At 39.6% G+C, this 21,541-nt stretch overlaps 1 protein-coding gene across 8 annotated transcripts in view; it reads right to left on the bottom strand.

Annotated features, from left to right (window-relative positions):
* Positions 1 to 20,434, bottom strand: part of SLC4A7 (solute carrier family 4 member 7) — an 85,149-nt gene extending 64,715 nt beyond the window's left edge. For 2 of the 8 annotated variants that reach the window (XM_060781891.2, XM_067470226.1), the window contains exon 1: positions 20,215 to 20,433. In XM_060781891.2, coding sequence (XP_060637874.1) covers positions 20,215 to 20,262 — 48 coding nt within the window. In that variant the 5' untranslated portion in view covers positions 20,263 to 20,433. Of the gene's footprint in view, positions 1 to 3,728; positions 3,872 to 20,214 lie in introns of those variants that run through there. The other 6 variants (XM_060781894.2, XM_067470227.1, XM_067470225.1 and 3 more) reach the window with 5 other exon arrangements.
* Between the last annotated feature and the right edge of the window lie 1,107 nt (positions 20,435 to 21,541).

Raw genomic sequence — 21,541 nt, 5'->3', positions numbered from 1 at the left:
GTATGTAAGTAAGTATGAATGAAAACATCATTTTAAAACATTAGATTACATTGGTTAGGGCAGTGGTTCTCAACCTTCCTCATGCCGAGACCTCTTAATACAGTTCCTCATGTTGTGGAGCTGTATTTTTTTTTTGTTGCTACATCATAACTGTAATTTTTCTATGGCTATGAATATGCCCAAATTTTAATATTGTGAGGTTGTGGAAGGATTGATTTTGTCATTTGAGAGTTCTAGTTTCTGGGATTTATAGTTAACCTACTCATACAATCAAAGAGCATCAACGATGGTGCACAGAACTCCCATAACCAACAACAAATACTGCAAGGCCTTGAGTTTTGGAGTTGTAGTTCACCTACACCCAGAGAGCACTGTGGATTCAAACAATGATGGATCTGGACCAAACTTGGCACAGATACTCAATATACCCAAATGTGAACACTGGTGGTGTTTGGGGAAAATAGAACTTGACATCTGGGAGTTGTAGTTGCTGGATTTATAGTTCACCTACAACCAAAGAGCATTCTGAACCTTACCAATGATAGAATTGGGCCAAACTTCCCACACAGAAACCCCATGACCAACAGAAAATACTGCATTTTCTGATGGTCTTTGGTGACCCCTCTGCCACCCCCTCATGACCCCTCCTCCAGCGGTCTCGACCCCCAGGTTGAGAAACGCTGGGTTAGGGACTCTACTTCTTTCTCTAGTTCAAAAGCCAAAAATAAATGATTTCTACCTCACTTGCAAATATGTAGCTATCATTGAGTGACAGTAAGGACTGACCATTTAGAAAATTAGAATTATAACAAGAATATTCACCTAATTCAACAAAAAGGTTTTATCCATCTCTGCCTAGTAATAATATTAGGCTCCTCACAACAATAGTATGCATATTAAAGTGAGACTACAGAATGTCTTCAATACAACATTTGAATGCAAATATATTATAGTAAACCAGTTATAACCATTTGGTGAAAAAAACCTCAACCCTATGTCCTAAGTTGAGTTTAGATCCATCAATCCGCCAGAGGATTCAACCAGCTATGCAGATAGCAAAATGGCCACCCAAACGCCATCTTAAAATAAGGTTAGAATATTATCAGAAAGCTAGGTTAATGTACCTCTGTCTAAGCCGCCACTGCCCCTCAACTACTGAGAGCAGAACATGGCTTGCAGCCACAAGAGGCAAAAGAAAGAATGAAGTTTTCCTTCTTGCCCCTGCAAGATCAAATGGGAGGGGAAACAATTTCTCAAACTGCTTAGTAGGAAAGACCTCTGGGGGTGATTCTTGTCATTATGATAATACAAAATAAAAAGTTTTTAAAAATACGCTGCCCACTCACCCCATGCAACAAACCTGTTCTAAATTAGGACTCTGCTACTATGATTTGAAAACAATCTAAAGAGGCAAAGATAAATCCAATTAACTCCATTATGTTATATTGTATATAGTCCTTCCAAATTGAATTGCTAGACTACGACTCTGGAGGTCAGGGTCTAAACCCCTACTTTGCCATGAAAAGCACATTTTCCCCAAGAAACCATGCGAGAGGTCATCGTAAGTCAGAAAGGGCTTGAAGATACACAACAAAATACAGGCAGTTCTTGAGTTATGAACAATATAGGCTCTGTAGGTTTGTTCTTAAGTTGTGTACACTGGAACATTGTAGTTATAAGCATTTTAAGTGTAATTTCAGCCAATTATATTACATTTTGGATAGCATAGAAAATAGATAACACCCCTGCAGTGTCTGTTTTGCTATCTGTGCCCCTGTCCAGAAGATTTCACCTGACTTTGTCCCTGTGACAATTTGATTTTGAAAAAATTGCGTTGTGCTGGAAACATGCATTGGTGATAAAACTTCAGTGGAGACCTTTTCCCCATGATAACACTTACCAGAGTGAATTTCCCTTCCTTGGGATAGATTTCCTCTCATTTCCTGTTATCTCACCCCTGTTTGTATCCAGGAGTTTATAACTACAAGTTATCTGCAAGTCATATGTATGTAACTCCAGGACTGCCTGCCAATTATTTTACTGCTTATAGTCCTTCCAAACTGGAGTGCTATAGGTTGCTTCCTCAAAGCACAGTTCATTTGGAGAGAATATTTCATCAGCTAATACAGTTCTCAGAGACTACTGTGACAGAAATGGAGTTTCTCACCCCCTTTTTAGTCCCTACTGCCACAAAATATTGGGTTGTAATAACCAACCTGAAAGCGCTTAAACAAAACCAAAATTACTTGTGACAACACTCACAGAAACAAGGAACTAAAACAAACCCAAAAGCACCAACAGAATACTGGAATACCAATGTCTAACTTTCTATTACTAACTATACTGCTGAATATAAGCCACAAGTCTCGAAAGAAAAGGAAATTCTAGATCTAAGTATACCTTTATCTAGTTTCTATATTCAAATCATTTTAGGTGTTTTGTTACCATTGATAAAACACCATACATAAAAACAGAACTGTAGTTATATTTTTGTTGGAAAAGGGAAGCTAGTATTTGAAAAGTAACATTTCACTTAACATTTCACATTTACATTTCTATTAACCAGGATTTCTCTAGAGTGTAGCTTATGGCATTAAGTACTGTTTCTAAACCATAAATATATTACAAACTGGTGTTTATTTCAAAAACTTGGATACCCTTTTTTCCCCAAAATTCAGTATGCAATTCAAAAAGAAAAGAAAACTTCTAATTATAGGCTGACCTTCAGAGAAATAAGTTTTTTTATTTTCTACTATATTGCAACTATTTGCTTAAATAATGAGTCATACAGATTACTAACTTGCCTGCAAATCTTAAATTTAAGACCAATATCCCCATAGGACAAACAGGAAAGGGGGCTGGATGTACAATGGTGTGGTATCTACACAGTCTGTTTTAATGCTAAGAAGGGTGAAGATTAGCTTTAAATCAGATTAAATCAGTATCCACGGTAGCAACAACTATATACACCATAGCAAGATAATGACTCATTAGAAAGAGAAAAACAAAGAACTGAATGTGTGAAGAAGAAAGATTCTAACGATATCGTTATACAAACCACTAGCATTATGTGTATCTCTCTCAAGTAGACACATTTAAAAGAGTTTACTATTCAGTACCCAATGATATGTACTGGATTTATTATACTATTTCTAAGATACTGAAACATAAGAAAGTGTCTCCAATTGTCTTCAGTTGCCCTCAATTGCAGTTACAAATCCCTATTGGACTTAACATTGTAGTTTCACAAAGCATTCACAATGGTCACCATGCAATTACTATCTTAGAACAGGTATCTTAGATGTCTTGGTACAGATATTCTAATAAAAAATTAATATACTGAATACAGGCTTAAAAGAGATCTTAATGGCATATTTAGATCATTTCTGTTGTCCATTTAAGTTACAATAGAATATCTGTAGTTCCTTCAGGAACAAGATGCCAGTTCATAAATATATGTGGAGTTTTTGATCAAAAGTCTTCAACTACAGCACACATTCTACAACTAAAATACCTGTTAAGACATTCTACAACTATAAAGCTAAAATCGCCTTTTGATGCAAATGTAATTGCTTTTGAATGCCAACACGACTGAAGCTGGCAGCAAATGCTTCAGATATATCCTTTGAAACAAGGATAAAACATAAAAACACACTTAAAGATAGCCATCAACTCTATTCAAGCAATTTTGAAAGGTAAACATTACTTTGAAATAAACATTTACATACAGGTAGCAGCTCTTTGTTGAGATCTTTTCTTTCCATGTTGACGTCGAACACAGAACGTTCTTGTACAAGACTACAGTGTAGCAAGCCTCACGATACTGCAATGTCCATAACAACTTTATAACATACCCAACATAGATATACACTAGTATAAAGCTCTCCGCTACAGCCAATTATCTTTCAAGGATACTTAATCCTCCAAGCCAGTTAGTACAACCAGCACAGGGTCACAGAACAGCAGAACTGAGGAACATGGCATGCTTTCAATTCCCACTGAGTGAACACCAAAAAAGGAGCTGAAACTATGTGGTTTGTGAGTTAACAGTTAGTTAGCTACAGCAGTAGCTGAGGAGTCTACAATGAAAATGCTTCTATGCTTTATTATTAAAACACACATTTCATCATCAGTGAAAAGGAAACATCAATCAAAACTGTAATGAAGCCTGAACCTCTGTGTGTACTTATCTATTCTTAAAAGCAGATTTTCTAATGCACATTAATCTTCAAAATGGTACTTCAAACACCTATAAAAAGTATGGGATGAAGAGCAATTCCTATAACTGAAATTCGGTCAAGAATATTCTTTATCTTTGTATTTTTGTTTAGTAAAACATTCAGATTGAACATGCAAGCTCAGAGCACTAAGCAGAGTAAGATGTTGCTGTGTGCATCTCCCTCTTCTAATTTGGCACACAGTTTGGCATACAAAAGCTGTCCTTGGAAATCAAAAGTTTTTTGCTCTAATAGCAACCCAGCACAGGGAGCAAAAGCAATCTAAGGCCAGTAAATAGATGACAATTGTGGGAAACTGGAGGAGAGGTTGCAGCAACAAAGAGTGTAAGGAAACAGGGGTAGGGGAGATAGTGAAGTTTGAGAAAGACCTGAGGCATCCAATAACTACAGGGTGCGAGTTAAAAAAGAAAAACCCTTTAAATAAGGACCCTGCTCAAGCCCCATTCACTAATCTCAACACAGATACACAGCAATCAATAGCTAAATTTACAATTCCCATACCAGAGCCTCCATGCAGTGTTTGCTGATTCTTAAGAGATCATGCACACACATGTATATGTACGCATGTCTATGTGCCCATGCACAGATAGCCACAAGTATGCATGAACAGTCAACTTTTACTCAAAATAAGAAAGTAAAATAGGTTCAATGTGTTGTCAAATGCTTTCATGGCCGGAATCTCTGAGTTGCTATGAGGTTTCCGGGATGTATGGCCATTTTCCAGAAGCATTCTCTCCTGATGTTTCATCCACATCTATGAAAGTCATCCTCAGAGGTTGTGAGGTCTGCTAAAAACTAGGCAAGTGAGGTTTATATCTGTGGAATGTCCCGGGTGGGAGAAAGAACTCTTGCCTGCCATAGATGTGGGCAAAATGTCAGGAGGGAATGCTTCTGGAACATGGCCATACAGCCCTGAAAACTCACAGCAACCCACTAAAATAGGTTCACTGGCCATCATTTGCCTCAGGCTGCTTCCAAATACTGCCCCCCTCCCCCCAAAGCTCTGTCCCAGCGAAAAGCAAGGACTATCATAACCTTACTACATACCTGCTACTCCTTGCCCTTCTTAGTTGAGTGAATTCAAGAGGCATTGCTGAATCTCATTATACCTTACTTGTAAGGAAAATAATAACAGGAGATAACAGCTGTACTGGCAAGTCTATGAACATGTTACTTGGGAACACAAACGCATGTACTGTATTTTTATTACTGGAGCTGGAAGAGAGTTCTTTCTTGGGACAGGACAGTTTGGAAAATATTGTCTTTCCCACAACAAGTCATATCTACAGGCTAGGAGCAATTTCAAGTATAGCATAATAATTCAGATACCATATTTAATTTTTTTAAAAAAAAAAAATCCATTAGTACACAACTAAAAAGGGTAAAGGTTTTTCCCTGACATTAAGTCCAGTCGTGTCTGACTCTGGGAGTTGGTGTTCATCTTCATTTCTAAGCCAAAGAGCCAGCATTGTCCGTAGACATGTCAAAGGTCACGTGTCCGGCATGACTGCATGGAGCGCCATTACACAACTATATATGATAAATTTTCCATTCTTTTAGCTCTTGAATGAACAAAGCACGTGGATACATTCCTTCTTATTTAGTAGATGCATTTTCATCTCACATTGGATACTCCCTTTTGTAGGGAAAGCATGCATCTCTTTACAATTAATATTCACACCACCTGTCTCCTATAAGACCCCAAAGGGGACAGAGAAAACATAGTTTACACTTTCTGTGTCCAGTACTGTGGGAAATGTAACTGATGTGCTTAATGTAATGGTGTGCCTTATTCTAATCTGGCTTAAAAGGAGGAACAAGTGTGATCAACCATGCTAGACTCAATTCCTAAAACATCTATGTATTCACTTTCACTGTTCAACAGCATATAACTGGATTTGTAAGAATCTGTCAACTGATTTTAACATCTCTTGAGTGGCAGTTAAAAGGAGCTGCTCATCATTGTCCTTCAGCACAAAATATGACACTGTCTTGTCTCAGGCATTTAAATATTGTCAAGAGTAATTAGAATTTGCATATCATATAATCTGACTTTAAGTGTCTATTTTTCACTACACTAAGCAGCTTGCAATTTCCAAAATGGAGCTTAAGTAGCTTCTATTACAGATGATTAATTTAAAGCAGCAGTGTAACTTTTAGATAATGCAGAAAAGCAGAGTAAATGAATACTTTGTTTTTAAGAGAAGTAGGTCATGTGCAGAATGATGTTTTTGGCATTTCAAGCATGATCCTTTTTTCACCACTGTGGGAGCATGTACTACACAAAACTACTACTATACAATTTTCTTCAGAAATGGGTTTAAGTATTTGATTGTACCACTTTAACCTGATGGTTGAAGGAAACAAAAATTACTCAGATCACAATTCATTATTCTTAAGCAGTACTAGTATCATATCCTGAACTCTCCTTTGAAGTCAAAGGGCAACTTCAGAGCACTAGTTCTATTCTATATACTTTGTCATGTGAATTAAATGTATGTATTAAACATCAGTTACAGCAATGCACAGAACAAGTACAATTCCTCACTGAACCAGCAACTAACCTCTTCTCAGTAAGCAAAGGTGCTACCATTAGAACAAAGAATAAATTGTGTCTCACAGCTTTTTTCAGTGAAAAAAATCACAGCAACGTAAGTTATTTACTTGTAACTGTAGTTTTTTTGGGGTGTCCTCTGTGAACTCACTCAAATGGATTACTTGCACTGGAACATAAGCATTATGTACCCTCTACTCCACACCTATGTACATCTGCGTTCCCTTTACACCAATGCAGCAATCAAGAATATAAGGATGGGGAACAATATAGGGAGAGGATGAGAGGGGTTGTGCAAATTCACAGATGACCATCCAAAGAGCTACAGCAAGAGCAACCTGTCTTTAGTCTTCATGGTCTCTGTGACACAGACAAATGAGGGACTACCAAGCTACTAACCATAGGAAGAGAGAGTGTCATGTCTCACAGGAAAAAAGCACAGCCCTCCCAAACATAGTCTCTGTTCATAGGCCAGATGAATAGTTGCTACAACTCATTGTGGTAAGACAGGAAGTCCTTTCTTGACAGATGAATAACACACTAATGTTCTGTATATTCTTGAAAGAAGATGAACTGGCACTATAAAAAGGCCAGAGTCCAACAGGCATCCAACAAATGGAGAGAGCATTCCAGAACTGCTGCAAGATTTTGTAGTTATAATGGGAGAACAATGTCTTGATTTAGATGGAAAGCAGACAATACTTTTGGGAGGAAGAAGACATTCAGCCACATGATCACTTTCTCTCAATGGAAATGGAAATAAGGTTGATCAACCCATATAGCACAAAGTTCACTAGCTTGTCAACCTGAGGTGACTGTAAAAAGGAATGACATATTTTGGATGAGCAGGCTTAAGTCCCATGATGCCATGTGCTTGAATGATCTCTGGGGGCCCATCTACACTGCCAAATAATGAAGTTTGAAAGTGCATTATATGGTCAGTGTAGACTCAAAATGCAGTTCAATGGAGTTAAACTGCATTATATGAGTGTACACTGACCATATAATGCACTTTCAAACTATTATATGGCAATGTAGATAGCTGAAACAGAAGTAGCTACAAGTTGCATTGAGAAGTAAATCAAACCACAATTGAATGTAGGTTTTTATATCCCTTCAGGAAAGATTTAACCAGTGTGTCCTAGAAACATCAAGATTTTCATGGTACTGTACTCAAAATACCAAGAGAAATCTGACAAATAACATTTAATGGCTATGGATTGACTTGAGACTTACTGGGAGTTCTAACTAGAGTAGAAACAACTGTTTAATAGGAAGTCAAAATTATGTAAATCCATTTAATTCAGTGGGCCTACTCTAGATAGGGCTATAAATAAAATTCAAGCCTAAACCCAAAGTCCCACTGAATGAATAAAACTTCTCCTCCAACCTTTCAGAAACCCAGACCAATGAAAAACCAGATGGGGGAAGTGACAACAGCCTTCCTAAAATTGATTTTGTAGGTACATGGAAGGAAAACAAGCAAAATAAGGATCTTCTTGCTCATCCTGCCTTTACACCACAGTAATGCAATCGCTAGAAATCATACTTAATGTTTATTTATTTAATTAATTAATTTTCTACATTTATATGCCTCCCTTCTCATCCCGAAGGGGATTCAGAGAGGCTTAAAAGATATAATTGTTTCAGATTTGTGCACTATTTTCTTTGGACTTCATTCTGGTCTTGATGGAATGTAATTAAGATACAAGGAGTCATTCAATAGATGTTGCTATGGCTGGGCAGCTATGCCGTGGAAGCACTCTCAGTGCGAGGCTGTGTGGCGATGGAGGCGCCCTGCCCAGGAGTTGAAAGGTAGCAGGGCCAAAGAGGTGTTGCTAATACTAAAGTCTGCAGATGGTCCAATCCCATATTCACATATACTAGGAATAAATATGAAAGAGAAAAAAGCCTACAACATATTAGTCAAATGCCTATAACATATCGATCATATTCCAGTTTGTATGTTATACTGAACCAACTAGGAGCCCCCAGTGTGCCGGCAGGACTGCTGACCGAAAGGATTAAACCCTTGTGCCGGCAGGACAGCTGACCAAAAGGTAGGCGGTTTAAATCTGGGGACAGATGGTGTGCTCCCATCTGTCAGCTCCAGCTTCTCATGCGGGGACATGAGAGAAGCCTCCCACAAGGATGGTAAAACATCCAGGAGAAACCTCTCACAAGGAGCCCCCGGTGGTGCAATGGGTTAAACCCTTGTGCTGGCAGGATTGCTGACTGAAAGGTAGGCGGTTCGAATCTGGGGAGTGGGTGCACTCCCGTCTGTCAGCACCAGCTTCTCATGTGGCGACATGAGAGAAGCCTCCCACAAGGATGGTAAAACATCCAAGCATCCACCGGACAACGTCCTTGCAGATGGCCAATTCTCTCACACCGGAAGTGACCTAGAGTTTCTCAAGTCACTCCTGACACACACAAAAAATCTGATCCAACTTTTTAATCTAGGTGTTGAATACATTGCTAAATTCCCAAATCCTTGTAACACAGTTTCTAACATCAATTAGCAAAGCAAACTTCAAATTCCTGACATCAATCTCCTTTTTAAGTTTCAACTGTAATTATGGTGTGGTTCACATAATGCATTCACAACCGCTTAAAGCAATGAACCTTACTAGGCATGTATAAGAAACATAGTTTCCTTAAATGTTATCCACGATTAACCTCTCAGCTGTATCTTCATGCAAACATTCATAGGACAACTATTTCCTAAACAAGAGATGAGAAGAGTGCCATCTAGTGTCGTTGAAGTAGTAGTCCTTACATTTTTAAACAGACAAAAATGTATCATCTCAGTAAAGCAGCACTTGTAAACTATGTTTCAACATGAAACATAGTATTGCACGATAAAAGTATTGTATCAGTCCAGATTGAAAACTGTGTACTTAAGTAGATCCAATAAAAGCAGAATTGATATTTCCAGCTTCACTTCTAGAGATACACATTTGAGTGAGAGGCACCCACTTTAAGCATGGATTTACATTTTTAAAAATGGGAGAAATAGAACAAGGCAACATTTTCTCTTCATTTAATAAATATAACATGGCCCTATAGCCCGAAAAAACCCACAAGAACCTAGTGATTCCAGCCATGAAAGCCTTCGACAAAATATTTAAAAACATTTTTCATACATGTTCATAAACTAAACAGTGCCTGCTATCTTTTCTCTGCACACAGAGTGCCCCATGGACATAAAAGTATTTATGTGCATAGGAGCCTCAATTCTGCTTGGACCCTATTCTGTTGTTTTAATCTGGACCTGAATCAATCTGTATCAATCTAAAATCTGGATGCTATTTCTTCCCCACTGACTTATGTCAAACACAAACAGCTGTAAAGGTAAAGGTTTCCCCTTGACATTAAGTCTAGTCATGTCCAACTCTGGGGGGTGGTGCTCATCTCCATTTCTAAGGCAAAGAGCCGGCATTGTCCGTATACACCTCCTAGGTCATGTAGCCAGAATGACTGCATGGAGTGTCATTACCTTCCCACCAAGGCAGTACCTATTGATCTATTCACATTTGCATGTTTTTGAACTGCTAGGTTGGCAGAAGCTGGAGCTAACAATGGGTGCTCACCCCGTCTGTGGATTTGAACTGCCGACCTTCCGATCAGCAAGTTCTGCAGCTTAGCAGTTTAACCCATTGCACCACCATGGCCCAATAAAATAGCTGTAACTTTTCTTTTTGCTTTTTACCTATACATTAACTCAAATGGGGTTAAGCCAGCCAGATTTCAGACAAGTAACTTTATGTTATCTTCATTTTTTTTGCAAAGCACCTCTAAAACTTGTGCTTAAAAATTGACATGTTTTTATGAGGTGATTTAAACTAACTGCCTTCCATCTCATGGCTGCTTCTGTCATTGTATTATTGATGTTGCCTCCTGCATGCATTTAACTTTTAGATTCAGATGGATCCATCATGACATGAAAAACTGACTTGATAATCCTACTATCCTAAGAGGTCTTATTAGGGGTAAAGCTGACTTGCTCCTACTATTACCCGAACTTCTGCTTTTTAGAAATCAAAGCAAATTGGTTTGCCTCCCTCTGTCTAGAGAGGCACAGGTATGACTTCTATAAAAATTCCTCATGACTAAGTTAAGGCACTGGTCCAATAATAATTGTTAAGACTGAATATGATAAGTTTAACTAATGATAAAATCTAATGGAAATTGTGTTTTGCTTTACTTCGCAATGTGAATTAAACTAACAACAAATATATTAAATAAATATGCTTGTTAGTAGACCGAAATAGTTAACATAGACAACCAGATGCAAGATTTTTTTGAAAATGAATTATACTGAGAAGACAGATCAAACACTTAACATTAACTAGGGGCAAATAGTGTAGGAGGGGGTAAGTTTCACTACTTTAAAATATACAGAGAGACCTCTGAACAGCTTGTTTTTCAAACTAAAAGAAGAAAGGTAAACAGAGTTGAGCTAGTTTATTCAACAAGGCCCCAAATCTTATTTTTAATTTCTTCTACCTCTCAGATATATTTCAATCTGGTCTCAGTCAAATAGACTTGTTAGAGGTAATGGAAATGAAACATACCGGTAATAAAATATTTCATCACACTTTCCTTCTAGGTGAAGTTTCATGCCATCAAACATTTTCTCATTATTTCTGTAACCTCTTCAGAAAAATAAAATTAATTGTTTTTGAAATGATCATCCTCATTTTACAACTTGAAGCTATTTTTAGAATTGCAAAACATCTGTTGTTTTATTGTTTACCTTCTTGCTTATTTTTAAACTACCTAAATTTATCTCAAAGAGCAAAATAAAGGAAGATAGGGATTATCTAAGTAAAGTAGACCAAATTCTTTTTAAAAGATTTCTGAATTATCTCAGCAAAATAAATATATTAGTTATTCTTACTTGTTGAGTTGTACATTTAGTTGATATCTTAACAGTTTAAATTGCAATGTTTTTCATATTTTATGCAACTTATAATGAGGGCATTTTATTTTGCAATATGTATACATAAAGTTTTTAGATGTAGAAATTACCTTTCAAATGGGATTTTATTTCAAGTTGTATATGAGATGAAACAGGAAGGTCTGAGAAAGTTTAATGTGTTTAACAAAGCATTTCAACAGAAGGTGTATAACGATCTTGATATATAGTGTGATCTTGATATCCATTGGTTTTTGGTTCCAGGACCATCACTACCCTTGGATACCAAAATCCATGGGTGCTCAAATATTGTTATATATAATGGTGTAGTAAAATGGGACACCTTATATAAAATGGAAAAACAAATGTTTGGGATGTTTAAAATATATACATATATTTTCAAACCATGGGTGGTTGAATCTGTGGATACAATGGGTTGACTATATTGTGTTGACATCTTCCATAGATCAATCATCTGAAAAGAGTACTACAGTATATGGTATCTGCAAAACTAATTTTTAAAAACATGAGAAACTCCCAAAGTACACTGACTAAATATAAGCCTTTATAATGCAAAAGGAAATGAAGGATAGATCACAAAGGAGCTTCCCAGAGTAAGTAAGTAGGTGTAAATGAATATTTGACTTTTAAATGAAGTAGACTTTAACTGGAGAGCTAATTGTCACAGAAAGGAAATAGATGCAGGCTTATATCCGGCTCGTTATGTGAACATTGTCACACTAAAATGTGAAAGACAGAAAAACATAACTAGGCAGAGCAATACAGATTCTTATAAGAGAATGATGAAAATTAACCTTTTCAGTTATTATAAAACTATACCTAAACCCTTCCTAAAGCATCTTATGCTAAATAAATGTTGTAGATCTGCAGAAATAACATATAAAATTTAAGTTCTTTCTTTTTCTTTCCCCAAAAGATTAATGGATTATTTAGCTCTGTTTCATACTGGATTCAGGCCTAATTATGGAACAAAGACAGCTTTGGTCACCTTGGTGAGTGAACTACTCAGAGAACTGGATGGGGAGTGGGTCCCTGTTGGTTCTCCTGGACCTCATGGCAGCTTTCAATATCATCAACCATGGTATCCTTCTGGGCCATCCTGCTGGGATGGGACTTGGAGGCACTGTTTTATAGTGTGTCCATTCCTTCCTGGAGGGGCTCACCCAGAAGGTGGTGCTGGAGGAATCCTGTTCAAATCCCTGCTCATTGACCTGTGGGGTTCCTTGGGATTTCGTTTGGTTCTCCATGCTGTTGTTTTGGAGTGCAGTGCTATCTATATGCAGGTTACAGCTAATTCTATGATTCATTCTACCTAAAACCAAGAAAGTTGTCCTGTCGTCAGTGATGAACTGGATGAAGGAAACAAATTGAAACTTAATCTAGACAAGACAGAGGTGCTCCTGGTCAGTCAGAAGGCAAAGCAGGAAATAGGGATCCAGTGTGCTGGATGGAGTTACACTCCCCCTGAAGATACAGGTATGCACTTTTGGGAGTACTCTTGAACTCAGTGTTGAACCTAGATGACCTGGCTGCTTCAGTGGCCAGGAGTGCTTTTGCACAATTAAAATGTGTGTGCCAACTGTGCATGTTCCTTGAGATATCGGATCTGACCACGGCTGTACATGCCTCAGTTACATCCTGTTTGGATTACATGGCCTGCCATCGAAGAGTGTTCAGAAGCTTAAGCTGGCCCAAAGAGCTTACTAACTGGGAATGGTGACAGGGAATGGACAACCTCCATGTTGCAGCAGCTCCATTGATAGTCAGTTTGTTTCTGGGAACAATTCAACGTGCTGGTTATAACCTTTAAAGCCCTAGGCAACTCAGGTCCAGACTGTTTGGCTGACCGTATCTCCTTTTACAAGGCTGCCCAGGCCCTGAGATGTTCAGAAGAGATGCCTCTTTGTTCCATCTCCATTGCAAGCTCTGTTGATGGGAATAAGAGAACGTGCCTTCTATCTCAATGACTGAGCCTCAACTATGGAACCATCTGCCCAGGGAAGCCATAATGCCTCCTTCCCTGCTATCCTTCTGGAGGCACGCTAAAACAGGCATTTAAAGAAGGAGGTTTTTAAGAGCAAGTCAGTGCTCTGGTTTTAGCTTTGAAATATGTTTTTAATCCATTTTAAGTATTTACACTGTTTATTTTTTAGTACCACAAATATTTAACTTTATTTTAATGTTTGTATATTTTAAGGTTTTAAATTGTATTGCATTTGTTTTACTGTAAGCCAATTTGAGTCTCTTTTGTATGGAGAGAAAGTGGGGTATGGAACTCCATCTCCAAATGGCCCTCCAGATTCTGTTTGGCTCCAACTCTTAGCATTCTTTATGACTGACTATGCTAGTTACAGTTATGCAAGTAGTAGTCCAACAACATCAGGAAGGCCACATGTTTCCCAGCCCACAATTCAAAAAGTACAAATCTTTCACTATAAAGAATTCTGACCAGGATATAAAATTATATCTTTGAAATAGAATATATACATAACTTGACACTGCTCAAGAAGAATGAAGACAAGAAGAAAGATCCACACAGTCATAAGAATCTCCAGAAACCACTACAAAATCAGCAACCTGACTATATATTCTCTCCTAACGAAATCCGTAATGAAAACACTCCATGTCCATCCACATTTTTAGAACAGATATACACACAAACACAAATTAGGCTTTAAAAGGTTAAATGAATGAGTCTTCTCTCCATAAGGCTATCTGTTGCCTGGGGAAAGGCAAATGGGTAGATTATAAACCAGACACAAAAATTCAGACAACCATAAGTACACAATTCAGTTAATGAAGTTCAGCACTATAACACCACTGAGTCAGATCCGTAACAGTGACCTGCTCTGCAAAATACTGCTTATTCCACTTTGCATAAGCTCTTGTAAATCTCAGGTGTTTATGGGAGCTGAGATGATCCCTGCCATGGTCCTTCTGTTGACACTACTGTGGCCAAGATTCTAAATGAATCCTTGACTGGGAGCCATAAATTCTAGGATGCCTTCCTTTTGCTTGGGTTTAGATATAGCCCCCCCCCCCCCTTCAAAAAAAGTATACTTTAAATAAGGAATTGTTTAAACTATGACAAGTTTTTGCACACTGGGTGTTATTATATTTTGTGGAAAATGATCACTGAAATGAGTTTTTCTAAATGAGATCCAAAGTTCATATTCTGGCATTTGGTTAGGGGTTCCCAAATATGCAACACTCACATTGGCATGAAAATAATTACTATACCACTTTCCATCTATACATTAATCTGTACTCTACAAACCAGAATACAGGTGTATATCACAATTAGAACTTTTCTAGTTTTTCAGAAGAAAAATGTCAATGCACTAGCTTTGAAAGTACAGATGACCAAAAAAAACTTTTTATGAATCTGAATATATAACTTCCTCCATAGTGCTAATATTCTGTGGGTGGAGGGGGGAACAGAGTATTTACTGGAGTGTTTACTCACTTAACTTCCTCTGCTGTGAAAAAAAGTGTTTCACTACCTTGCAGCTGCCTACATGAAACATTTAAATTAGTTTTAACTACTACAGCACTGCTCCAAAGACCTGTCAGAATTCACACAAGGTTCCCATCAGGGTAACTCAAAGAAATGCTCAACGAAATATCCACATTTAAACATAAAAGAAAAAGGAAAAATCACTGTGTGTGTCAGAGAAAGCAAGAGGTGCTAAAAAAGGCCATGTCTGCTTCATTCCATCCCTGCCTTGAAAGGAAGTAAAGTGAATCACTGTAGTGTTATCCTTCTCTGTCCACCTCCATAAACACCGGTAATGAAAAGAGCCTAGAAATAGCATACCACTTCCTTGAACTCTTAGGACTGCAAAATCCGAGGACAAAAAAGCCTGTCGCGTGTATTTGCACTCACAGTAGTAGTAAGGAAAGGAGAGGCAAAAGCAGATACCTTCAAATGATGAGACTCCTCAGTTAGGCTTTGTGCAAAAAGGGAGACTTATATGTTGAACTTACACATTGTGTATTTATACCTTTTACCCTGTTTGACATTTCACAGTGTGTACTGGAGTGCATGAAGAGAGCATGTTCGGGCCAGAGTGGGAGTCAAGAGGTGGGGGGAATCCACAAGAGGAAGGGAAGGGAGAAGCAGGCAGCAGCCAGACTCAGAACAAAAGAGCTCAAGCTCCCCGTCTGCCTTGCCCTCACCTTATCAGGAGGAACAAAAGCCATGAGCTACTACAGCAGGAGCCCTTTTTGGAAGCGGGCAGGAAAGCAGACAGACAGATACAGACACAGTGAGCAACTGGGGGATTACAGAAGGTGCTGACAAGAAGAAAAATTCAGACCAGGGGAGGGTAAAGAATCAAAGCAAAGAACACCTTCCTCTCTGGCCCTTCCCTCAACGGGTGGCATCTGTTTCACAAGCTTGTGATGAAAACACTTTTTTCCATATTGTCATGTATTTTGAAGTGCTGAATTAAAAAAAAAATACAAAGATGTTGAGTCTCACACAGCTCTTTCACAAATCTTTACACTAATTTCAATACTAATTATATTCAGTTACATTTCACAACATAGAAACAACAAAGTAAGTTGCCAGGCTTGTGCTGCATTTGATGGAGCTGAATTCCTATAAATGAGCATACTTTAAAACAACAACATGAACCTCAATTTTGCTGGTACACATTGAGCATCCCTTATCTGAAATACTTCAAAATCCCAAGCTGTTCACACGGGCAGCTGAAAGTGACAACTTTGCTTTCTGGTGGTTCAAGAATACACAAACTCTGTTAAACATATAAAATAAGTAAAAACTTTGTATAAATTTACCTTCAGGATGTGTGCATAAGATATGTATCAATTCAAAAATCCAAAACTCCACATGGATGGCTGAAATGACAATACCTTTGTTTTCTTATTGTTCAGAGTTCACTAACTGTTTAATGATCAAAATAATTTAAAATGTTAAGTATAAAATTACCTTCAAGCTATGTGTGTGAAAGATGTATGTATATGGAATCAAAATGGATTCAATATTTTGACTTATATAGAGTACTCCAAAAGCCAAAACTATCCACATGGGTAGCTGAAACAGTAATACCTTTGCTTTCTGATCATTTAAATTATGCAAACTTTGCTTTGGGCACAAAATAACTGAAAGTATTATATACATTTATTTTCAGAATGTGTGTTTCAGAAGATATACATGAAACATAAATGGATCCAGTATTTAGACTTAGACCCGAGCTCTAAGTGTGCATCTACATTGTAGAATTGATATTGTTTTGACATCACTTGAGCAGCCATAGTTCAATGTTATCAAATAATAAGAGTTGTAGTTTTATCGGGTTACATTTAATCTTCTCTGCCAAACTACTAATCTCACTGTTCTATATTAACTGAGTCATTGTAGTGAAAGTGTTGTCAAACTGCATTACTTAATCTACAGTGTATATGAGTGTTTCCCAAACTTTGGTTTGCCAGGTGTTTTGTACTTCGGCTCCCAGGTTTCCTGATCACTGGTCAAGGCAGTAGAGCTTTCCGGGAGTTAAAATCCAAAACACCTGGAGGACTAGAGTTTGGCAATAAATGATGTAGATGAACTCTAAGATACCTCATAGCTTACAAGTGGGAATCTCAAAATAAGGGGACTTCTGGTCCCAAGTATTTTGGATAAGGGATAATTATTAGGATTACCTGTAAATGGCATTAATTGCACAAATGCACCCCCAAACACTTAAAGGATGTTAAAATCCCACGATCCTTTATCATTGAGCCATGATAATTAAACTGCATTAATTCTACAAATGTAGATGCACTCTGGGATACCTATATGCAGGTATTCCAAAATCGGGGGGGGGGGGGGGAACCCAAACATTTCTGCTGCCAAGTATTTTGAATAAGGGATGCTCAACCTGTACTATTATCACTACTACTTTGCTTTAAGATTTCTACTACCACCATTTGCTTTAAGATTTCCAAACCATATGCCACAAGCCACTAGAGAGAATCAGCCCTTTTGCTGGCATGTTGGGCAAATGTGTATTTTTAACTCACATATTTACACAGTTACAAATGTACAGAGTGCATCTACATTTGTGATTAATTACAAATGTACAGAGTGCATCTACATTTGTGATTAATATGTGATTTGTACATCTTACAAATCACATATTAATAAATATATACCTGTCTGAATGTTATCTCTCCCTGTGAACCGGCCGGAATGCTAAGATCTTCTGGGGAGGCCCTGCTCTCGGTCCCACCCCCTTCACAGGTGTGGCTGGTGGAGATGAGAGACAGGACCTTCTCAGTGGTGGTCCCTCAGCTGTGGAACTTCCTTCCAAGTGAAATATGATCAGCTCCCTCCCACCTGTCCTTTAGAAAGAAAGTTAAAACCTAGCTATGGAACCAAGCGTTTGGAGTACAGTGCAATACACAGCTATGAAGTGATTGCAACATGATTGAATGGCTCCTGGACTACAATTTCAGGTCTTTGTTTTTTAAACAAATTTAATGTATTGATATGTTATGCTTTTAATGATTTCTATTGACGCCCAGATGTCCTTAATGTTTTACCATCCTTGTGGGAGGCTTCTCTCATGTCCCTGCATAGGGAGCTGGAGCTGACAGAGGGAACTCATCTGTGCTCTCCCCAGATTAGAACCCCTGATCTGTCGGTTTTCAGTCCTGTGGGCACAAGGGTTTAACCCATTGTGATATTAGGGGCCCCCATAGCATTCATTTTAATGTATAATATATATTGTATTTGAATATTTAGAGGCCACAATGAGTCCCCTTTGAGGTTGAGATAGAGTGGGGTAAAAATATAGTAAATAATAAATAAATATCAAGGAATCTTTTTCATGAGATATGTTGCACCCCTTTTCATTTCATCAGTACCGTGTATGGACGTGTCCATACCTCTTATAAAGCACTGGTTTGCTAGTATAACCAAATAGCAGTGTCGTGAAATGCTGCACCTCTTCAAAAAGTGTGTCATCAGGCATGAATCAGAGCCCACTCCCAGGACTGGAAGGGAGGGAAATAAGTAAAAGGAACCACTGAGGATGAAAAGAAAGTCCTTCTTTAACCTCAGAGCCCACTCCCAGCACTGGAAGGAAGGGAAATAAAAGGGGCCACCGAGGAGGAAGGGGAGAACCCTTCATTGACCTCAGAGCCCACTACAAGAATTGGAAGGGAAGGAAATAAATAAAAGGGGCCACTGAAGAAGAAGAGGAGAGTCCTTCATTGACCTCAAAGCCCACTCCCAGCACTGGAAGGAAAGGAAGTAAATAAAAGGGGCCACTGAGAAGGAAGGGGAGAGCCCTTCATTGACCTCAGAGCCCACTTCCAGCAGTGGACGGGAGGGAAGTAAATAAAAGGGGCACTGAGGAGGAAGGGGAGAGCCCTTCACTGACCTCAGAGCCATCTCCCAGCACTGGAAGGGAGGGAAATAAAAGGGGTCACTGAGGAGAGAGGGGAGAGCCCTTCATTGACCCCTGAACCCACTACAAGAATTGAAAGGGAAGGAAATAAATAAAAGGGATCACTGAGGAGAAAGGGAAGAGTCCTTCATTGACCCCTGAACCCACTACAAGAATTGGAAGGGAAGGAAATAAATAAAAGGGGCTAGTGAGGAGGAAGGGGAAATCCCTTCACTGACCTCAGAGCCCACTCCCAGCAGTGGAAGAGAGGGAAGTAAATAAAAGGGGCCACTGAGAAGGAAGGGGAGAGCCCTTCATTGAGCCCACTACAAGAATTGGAAGGGAAGGAAATAAATAAAAGGGGCTACTGAGGAAGAGGAAGGGGAGAGCCCTTCATTAACCTCAAAGCCCACTACAAGAATTGGACCGGGGAGGAAATAAATAAAAGGGGCCACTGAGGAAGAGGAAGGGGAGAGCCCTTCATTGACATCAGAGCCCACTCCAAGCAGTGGAAGATAGGGAAGTAAATAGAAGGGGCCACTGAGGAGGAAGGGGAGAGCCCTTCATTGACCCCAGAGCCCACTACAAGAATTGGAAGGGAAGGAAATAAATAAAAGGGGCCACTGAGGAAGAGGAAGGGGAGAGCCCTTCATTGACATCAGAGCCCACTCCAAGCAGTGGAAGATAGGGAAGTAAATAGAAGGGGCCACTGAGGAGGAAGGGGAGAGCCCTTCATTGACCCCAGAGCCCACTACAAGAATTGGAAGGGAAGGAAATAAATAAAAGGGGCCACTGAGGAGGAAGGGGAGAGCCCTTCATTGACCTCAGAGCCCACTCTCAGCACTGACACCTGTGAGGAAGAGGGCCGAGAGAAGGGGCGCCTCCTCCTCCTCCTCCTCCCTTTGTGTCGCCTCCTTACTCAGCGCGAGACCCGCCTAGCCCCGCCCACACAAAGGAGAGCACTCTGCCCCCCTCCCCTTTCCAAGCAGCTCAGGCGAACGGCTCAAATACGAAGCGCGCGGGGGGGGGGGGGGGTCTCCCTTCCTTCCTTCTTTGTCGCCACACAACTTCTCCATTTACCGTCGTGAGTAGCGGTCTCATCTGCTCCCCCGCCCGCTCCTCCTCCATGGCACGCTCCGCCGTTGAGAAAGGGGCTTGAAGGAAGAAGGAAAGAAAGACGCCTCACGCTCTGAGAGAGAGAGAGAGAAGGGAAAGGGAAGAAGCTCCGGCTGAGGGCTCGTTTTTGCTCTCTCTCTCTCTCTCTACGCTTCGAAAGAGCGGACCCGGCTCGCGCGTGGCCACGCCCACCTCGCCTCCCCCGATTGGCAGCGGCTCGGGCCAATCGGAGTGAGAATCGCGGCTCCGCCCCTAAGGCTCCAGAGAGGCGGGACTGGTTTTGTGTGTGTGTCTATGTCTCACTCTCTTTTTAGGAGTGGGTGGGGCGGGAGGGAGGAAGGAAGGAAGAGTCTTTTGCGGGCGTTGAAAAAGACATATTTCTTTCCCTTCAAAGGGAAAGCCTCCCCAATAAGGACAAAAACTGCCTTTTTGCCCCGCTTCGTTGTAACGGGACTCTCCGCTTGACTGCAGGCGCCAAATATTGAATCAGCCCCACGCCTCGCAGGAAGAAAGTTAATTAAAACTCTTTCCTGTCCAGGCTTTTTTAATGGTGACTTCCTGGAACATTCACTGTGCCCTTCTCCCGGTGTATATTCTATAGTTGGACACCACTTTTGTCTGCCACGATTCAATTCTAAAGAATCCTGGGACTTCTAGTTTGACACATAAACTACAACTCCCAGGATTCCATAGTTTTCAGCCATAGCAGTTACAGTGGTATCAAACCACATTAAGTATACCATGTAGATGCGTCTCTAGAGGTGTTAGAAATCAATTCAGCTGGGAACCAGTTGACAGACATACAAATCCATATGGATGCAGTTAAACTGTGAAGGTGAATACATAGATATTGTAGGGAATCAAGCTAGAACAGTTTTATGTATTGTCGAAGGCTTTCATAGCTGGAATCACTGGGTTGTTGTAGGGTTTTTTGGGCTATATGCCCATGTTCTAGAGGCATTCTCTCCTGACGTTTCGCCTACATCTATGACAAGCATCCTCAGAGGTTGTGAGGTCTGACCTCACAACCTCTGAGGATGCTTGCCATAGATGCAGGCGAAACGTCAGGAGAGAATGCCTCTAGAACATGGCCATATAGCCCGAAAAAACTACAACAACCCAGTAGAACGGTTTTGTTTTTTGGCGTGTCAGGAGCGACTTGAGAAAATGCAAGTCGCTTCTAGAACAGTTGATCATATCTGTTACTCCTTCCATGAAGGTTAATGTTTGGTCAGAGTGACCCCATGGATTTCATACCATTGTCTTAGGCAAGGAATATTCAGAAGTTTTG

This window comes from Anolis sagrei, chromosome 6, assembly GCF_037176765.1.
Source record: "Anolis sagrei isolate rAnoSag1 chromosome 6, rAnoSag1.mat, whole genome shotgun sequence".
NCBI lineage: Eukaryota > Metazoa > Chordata > Lepidosauria > Squamata > Dactyloidae > Anolis > Anolis sagrei.
This window is presented reverse-complemented; position numbering and strand designations above follow the sequence as displayed.